This window comes from Sesamum indicum, linkage group LG12, assembly GCF_000512975.1.
Source record: "Sesamum indicum cultivar Zhongzhi No. 13 linkage group LG12, S_indicum_v1.0, whole genome shotgun sequence".
NCBI lineage: Eukaryota > Viridiplantae > Streptophyta > Magnoliopsida > Lamiales > Pedaliaceae > Sesamum > Sesamum indicum.
In genome coordinates, this window is record NC_026156.1 from 2928220 (window position 1) to 2934751 (window position 6532).

Here is a 6532-nt window from a genome sequence, read left to right on the forward strand (position 1 = left end):
AGCTTTGAAATGATGTTCTGAATTGCCATACCAATTTGGGTTAATTGGGTTTTCTGGGCCTCGAAATATAAGTCCACAGTTCTTCGCATGATGCTTTGACGCAAAAAAGTCAGTGTAGTCCCCTATTGCAATAGGAAGAAGCATTTGGACCTTGTCCTGGACGCATCAGCAGAATTAAAACAGTGCACTTTATCAACTAAGCATATTTAGAATAACATGAACAACGTACCATAGGCAGAAGTGCTTTCTGCCTTAGACTAGTATTATCCCGTAATATTGGCTCTGCAGCTGCATTACGGCAAAAGCAAAGTGAGCATACTAAATTTACTAGATATAAATAATGACTTCTCTGTTTTCCAAAATGCAAGGATAAATGTTACCAGATAGTCTAATTGATTTTTTGCCACATTAAGTCAGAAAATTGAAAGACTATAACCCACGGTATGCATAAATGAGTAGCCAACCTGATAATAGCTTTTGCAATGTACTACGAGCTTCCTTCCATGCCAGTTGTCCCAGTCCCAAGAACTTATTGAGAGTAGGCTGTAACATGTCATTTAGCCATCAGTAAAAATTAGTATTGTTCAGAATGCTTTCTACTATTGTTTATTTGATTAATTTCCAGAGAAAATAAATTTAGCAGCGATACCTTTCCACAGAGTCATAGCAAGTGAAAGAGTTTGACTACCCGAGCAGGATGTGTAGTTACATTCTCACTGGATACCTCCTAAACGTAGAATTTTGGGCGACTACCTTGGTTCTTCTAGAACCTCCATCTAAGACAACACATTATGTTTACTGTTATTCTTTGTTTTTTGTGTTTTTCTTCTTCCTTTTAAGTTGTCTATTTCCAGTGAAACTAATTTCTATAGTTACTCCCGCAATCTTCCCCAAAAATCAACTTGATTATTCTACGATGACTTCTACTCTCAGATGATGCAACCACTCACGGCAACAATTCAAAAAGCAGCAATTATATGTCGACTTACGAGAGCCGTATCCTCATGCTTCCCAATTTATAATATCGAGCAACGCTCCAATTCTATTTACTTCCAACTTTCAAACGAAAAGTTAAACCATACTTGAAAATTTGAGGAAAGAGAAACAACGCAAACCTGGTTGAAACAATCGGAGTTTTCGAGATACGGACCGTCGAAGAGTCCAGCCGAGGCAATCACGGAGAGGTCCAGCACATAGTCGCCAATTGCAACGCCCGGTCTGGCCTCCGAACCAGGTTCGGCCTTGAAGACGCCGTACGGCAAGTTCTGAATAGGGAAGTGCGAGTCCGGATGGACTTCGACGAAAGACTTGAGCACCATAGCAGAGGAGCCAAGGATGAGGTGACGTCGTTAGGAGCTAGGCGAGAGCTCCGGCGATGTAGGAAGAGAGTGAAAGGTGAGAGTGAACAGTTTAAGAGTAGTAGAAGAAATAAAGGAGAAGGGCATATGGGTACTTGTAGAATATTTACGGAAAAAGAAGAATTGACGAGTAGTTAGAGACGGTCCCGGTAAACATGAAGTCATTTACTCTTTGTGGTGGTTTGGTTTACGCAAGGTTGGTGAATTGTGGCTTGATGATTGGGTCCTGGCGCTCCCTGCATTCAATGCGGAGGCCCGGAAAATAGATGTTTGGGGCTGATGGGCGGGTAGAGTCCTGCTAAAATGAACTCCGTTTAAAACTAGTCTACAACAGGAGTAATACATGTGACCCGGTGTCACTGGCCGCTCCTTGGGCAAGACGGCCGGCAGTGACTTACGGAGTACGTGCGGGCGGCTAGGGGAGGCCGGCCGGCACGCAAGTGCGCAAACGGCCTACGAGCAGAGACTCTTACCGATTGGGGATTGCAAAACTGTTCGTATGGGAACTTCCTTGATGTGTGGGGATGCTATCCGCCAAGTATAAAGTCATTCCGATGACGTTTGGGCAAGGAGATATAAGGGCGACGATCAGGCGCCACCCTGCGTGCGAGCAGGAGAGAAATGCATGAAGCAGAGTGCTTTATCTTTCGAGATTTGCAAAACTGTTTCTATGGCGAGATCCTTGGAGTGTTGGGAACACCTCCAAGATGTTTCAGAGGTAGACGGTTCCGTTTGGGTAGGAAACGACGATGATCTTCAGAGTCTGCCAGTGCAGTGGCGAGACTGTAATTTCAGAATATTGCGTGGGCAATTCCTCAGCGATGGATGATCGGATGGGGCTGAAATTCAAGAATTATGATGTAGAAGTCGTAGGCTACGCTACGGTTCAAGCGGCACGTGATTTGGACATCGGTTGAGGGAGATACGAAAAAGGTGCGCTCCTCAACCCCTTTCAATGTCTACTGCTGGAAATAGGAAAAACTTTCTTAAGCCTATTATAAGGGGGGTATGATGCGGTGAGCTCCAGCCGGCCCTCCCCGTGCACGACGGCAGTGGCGGTAGGCAACGTCGGCACTAAATGAGCATCTCTTGGGGGCATGTTGGGGGCCTCCAAGGGCCGGCTCTAGGCATCTCAAAGGAGTGTTTAGAGTCCCCGAAAGGCATGGGAACCGGACGGGCAGCGTAGGGCCAGGACGGCCTACGTTGGGCACAAATGCGGCCGAGAGGTTCCGTGTGACGTGCAAGGTTGCTCCGCGGGCTGCGAGATATTTGGGGCAACACCTCTCGTGCGAATGGGTGATCGAGGCAAGCACTCCAAGACCTCGTGATCCAACTCATGGCACGCGCTATCGGGTTCTAGCCGTCCATGGGGGTCCGTTGGCCAAGATGAGCGGTCGTGGGGCGACGCCGCATTGTGGGCAAATTATGTAGCCACGTCGAAAGGCAAGAAGGCATGTCGGGCATGCCATGCGGGATCAAAGCAAGATGTCGGCATATCATGTGGGCCTCGGACTTAAGGTGCGGTCCTACTCGGGCGAGGCATAAAAGACGGCCACGACGAAGGCGTGCGCCAAGGATGCCCCGAGTGTGCATTGGACATGAGATGGGCGTTGCGGGCGCATGCGGAGCGCCGTAACGCCGAGGCAGAGCGAGGATGCTCCTTGCCATCGAGGGATGCGTCGGCGGGGTCCGAGATTGTGGGCGAGACGCATGGCGGCAGACTAGCTAGTCGGGGCCGGCCGCTAAGAGACGCTAAGGCGTGCGTGCCGAGAGCCTCGGCGAACATGGGCATTTTGGATAGGCGAGCGCAAAGGCACGCGGTGCCGCGCAGGGATGCGTTCAGATGTCGTGCTAGCGAGCTTCAGTGTCGAAGACACGCGACGAACAGTCGGTAAACTCTGAGATGTGCGAAGGCTGGTCGAAGGTTGAGTGAAACCTGAGACGCCGCACGAGCGAAAAATATATTCCACTGCGTGACAAGAGAGTCCGCCCGTGACACCCGGGTTGAGGTTTGCTACGTTCAATTCCGCCGATGGATTGATATGTAACACAAATTGTAAGTTTGTTATAATGCCTCACAATCAAATCAGAATTTTTTTAGTCATTATAGGATCACAAAACTAGATTTTAATTGGATCACAAATCAGAATCGGGTCTATCGGGTTGAATTCGCCTCAATGATTTTTGTATTGGGATGGGACTTAAAAATAACTAAGGCGGGGCAGATCCAAGTCCTTCATAGAGTTGGTGGGGTGATCCTGGATACACCCAAACATGCCCTGTTGTCATCCCTAAATACAATAGAGACTAAACATTTATGGTTGTAACCACATAAGTCAAACACTCAGACAATTCTTATTAACTATTAGTTATAATTTATAAGGATAATTACATTCCTGTCATATAAGGTTTTGTATAATTATATGTAAATTACTTGTAGTTTGAAAATGACATCTATTACCTCTGGTATTGTTTCTATATAATAGATAAGTCCATTCGTTAGTTAAAATTCATCAAATTTACATTAACAAAAAAAATAGATAAAAGTTCATATTTACCCCAAATTAACTTATTATTTATTTATTACAGATCAAATATATATTTTTTTACAACCAAATTATCTTTATACATTTTCACACGTTAGTGCATGTGATGAGATGTATCTTCACCTTTATAAGAGTACTTTAGTTGGAATTTCTTTTTGACCTACAATAAGTAAGTAATAAGTTAATTGACGATTAATATTAATTTTCTATTCAATTTTTTGATTAACATAAATACATATGGTGAATTTTGACTAATAAAAAAATATATTTATTAAATAAAAATAGATTTTAAAATTATTAAATATAAATTTTAAATTATAAAAAATTATATATAATTACATTAAATTTAAGAGAAGAAAGTACAATTATTTTTAATTTAAATTATAGAAATATCAAATATATTTTTGATAAGAAGAAGCCGAAGTCCCTCTGGGCTCTGGCCTTCCTGGGCCGAATAAATAATCCTAATTTAAGCCCAATCCACTAGGAACGCGTCAAGTTAACGCGACGAGAAAACTCGTTTTCGGTTCATGCAAGAGATAAGACAAACGAAGAGGAACCGACCCCTCTTCACGCCTATAAAACAACCACACCTCCTTTTATTTATTTTCTTTTGCGAGTGTCAGAATGAAAGGGCAGACGGGGGCAGGACTTCTATAAAACTCACGAAGAAGACTTGATTGAGAGTGGATCAAAACGACAACATCCAAAATTCAATTCCGCGCGGAGACGCAAATTTATCTCTGATCCATCAAGGTTGAGCATCATGACCTCAGTTTGACTGATATTTTTAACATTGTTACCAATTTGTTGAAACCCTAGGATGCCGGCTTCGGATTGATATTGGTCCTTGGAATTTCGCCACGATTAGCAATTGTGGTTTTAATATCAGAATTCTCGTGTGTGATGCAGGAGAGTTTTGGAAACAGAAGTAAAAAGGAATGTCTATTGATTTGATATTGAAGCCGTCGTGCAGCGGTTGTGGATCGACGGCGGAGCTGTATGGCAGCAAGTGCAAGCACCTAACGCTTTGCGTGAGTTGTGGTAAAACTATGGCCGAGAATCGTGCCAAGTGCTACGAGTGCGGCACCCCCATCACTCACCTTATAAGGGTTCGCAGTTTCTTATCAAATGCAAAATATTTACTGATATATTTAATGAATGATGTGATTCAGACACGGATGCACTCGCATATGTTTTTATTTCCGAGTGAACATCAGTGAATTGAGTGTGGTTTTAGGCTGAAGCTGAAAATATACTAAAGCGTTTTAGCTGATTATCAATATCTGCGAACTCTTGAAAGTATCAGAAAGAATTATTGTCCTACTGTTTATGTGCAATTGAGACTGTTAAACATGAAGTTAATGGCTGGCTTGTGATTCTCTGGCATGGAATGATATATCAAAGAATGAGATAATTAAGTTTGAGCCTGTTAACTGTACCTTTTGACATATTTGCTTTGTCTTTTTCGGGACTCTGAACCAAAAGAGGATTAATAATGATGTGGGTGGATTCGCTTGGTTCCGTGTTCTGGGAATCAGAATCTCTCAATGCTATTAGATAAAATTACATGGAAGAGATTTAAAATGAGAAACCTCTTAGAACATCTAACAATCTTATTCATTTGATGAAGTTTCTTGGCAAGGGATTTAAGTGGACTGATTTTGTGTGTTTCTGCCTGTGTCGAATACACCAGTGCCTGTATGTATCCAGTTAGTTGGCCTGTTCTTGCAGCGGAAGTCGGAAGGAACTTCTTTTGTTAGGTTCTCCCCGCCACGTGTTTTGCTTTTGTAGGTTGCCAGGTTCGGATGATTCTGAAACGTTGTTGTTACCTAGCCGAAATTAGAAGTATCTTAGTGATTAATTACTTGAAATCATGTTTGAAAGATATCCAAGAGAATGATGCTAAAACTTGACATTGAAAGAGGTGGTTTTCTGCAACAGATGCTTCCAGTTCAATCACTCATCAATTCTGCATTTATGTAGGCACTGATTAACTAACTTTATTATCTGATTGTTCCACGTGGCTGTTGCTTGTTGTAAATAGGAATATAATGTTCGGGCTTGTTACAGTAACGACAAGAATTATTTTATTGGAAGATTTGCTACTGGAATACCTAATTTTAAGAAGAAAAATGAGAATAAATGGTCATTGCAGAAAGAAGGTTTGCAGGGGCGCCAAGTTACTGATACCTTGCGGGTACTTCTCTTACCTAATACTATTCCCAGTTTCATTTTCTCACAATTTCTGAAATCCCTAATGTTTCTCTTACTATAAATTCTCCTGTGAAATGCTTGTAACTTGTTTCGTGATTAACGGGGTGGGGTTTCTACATATAGTTCCTGTATGTTGAAATTGAGAGCAATAAGGTGAATGCTTTATCATGTTTTGTGTTGGTATGGAAGCTTTGCTGAGTAAGAACCCATTATACTTAACTGCGAAGAAATCTCTTTTTTACTTATTTAGCTGCTTGCTGTCGTGATATGATTGTATTGTGTAGGAGAAGTACAAGAATAAACCTTGGCTGCTCGAAGATGAAACAGGCCAGTTTCAATATCATGGTCAGCTTGAGGGTTCTCAGTCGGCAACATACTACCTTCTAATGCTTCAAGGGAAGGAATTTGTTG

The 6532-nt window shown here is 42.5% G+C and overlaps 2 protein-coding genes across 2 annotated transcripts in view; one reads left to right on the forward strand and one right to left on the reverse strand.

Annotated features, from left to right (window-relative positions):
- Window positions 1-1635, reverse strand: part of LOC105175276 (fumarylacetoacetase) — a 4461-nt gene extending 2826 nt beyond the window's left edge. The window contains exons 1-4 of the mRNA XM_011097663.2: window positions 1116-1635; window positions 465-543; window positions 230-288; window positions 32-156 (exon numbers count right to left, since the gene is read on the reverse strand). Coding sequence (XP_011095965.1) covers window positions 32-156; window positions 230-288; window positions 465-543; window positions 1116-1319 — 467 coding nt within the window. The 5' untranslated portion in view covers window positions 1320-1635. The remainder of the gene's footprint in view (window positions 1-31; window positions 157-229; window positions 289-464; window positions 544-1115) is intronic.
- LOC105175278 (transcription initiation factor IIF subunit alpha) overlaps window positions 4501-6532 on the forward strand; it is a 5605-nt gene continuing 3573 nt past the window's right edge. The window contains 4 exon segments of the mRNA XM_011097665.2: window positions 4501-4660; window positions 4817-5016; window positions 5952-6104; window positions 6406-6528. Coding sequence (XP_011095967.1) covers window positions 4846-5016; window positions 5952-6104; window positions 6406-6528 — 447 coding nt within the window. The 5' untranslated portion in view covers window positions 4501-4660; window positions 4817-4845.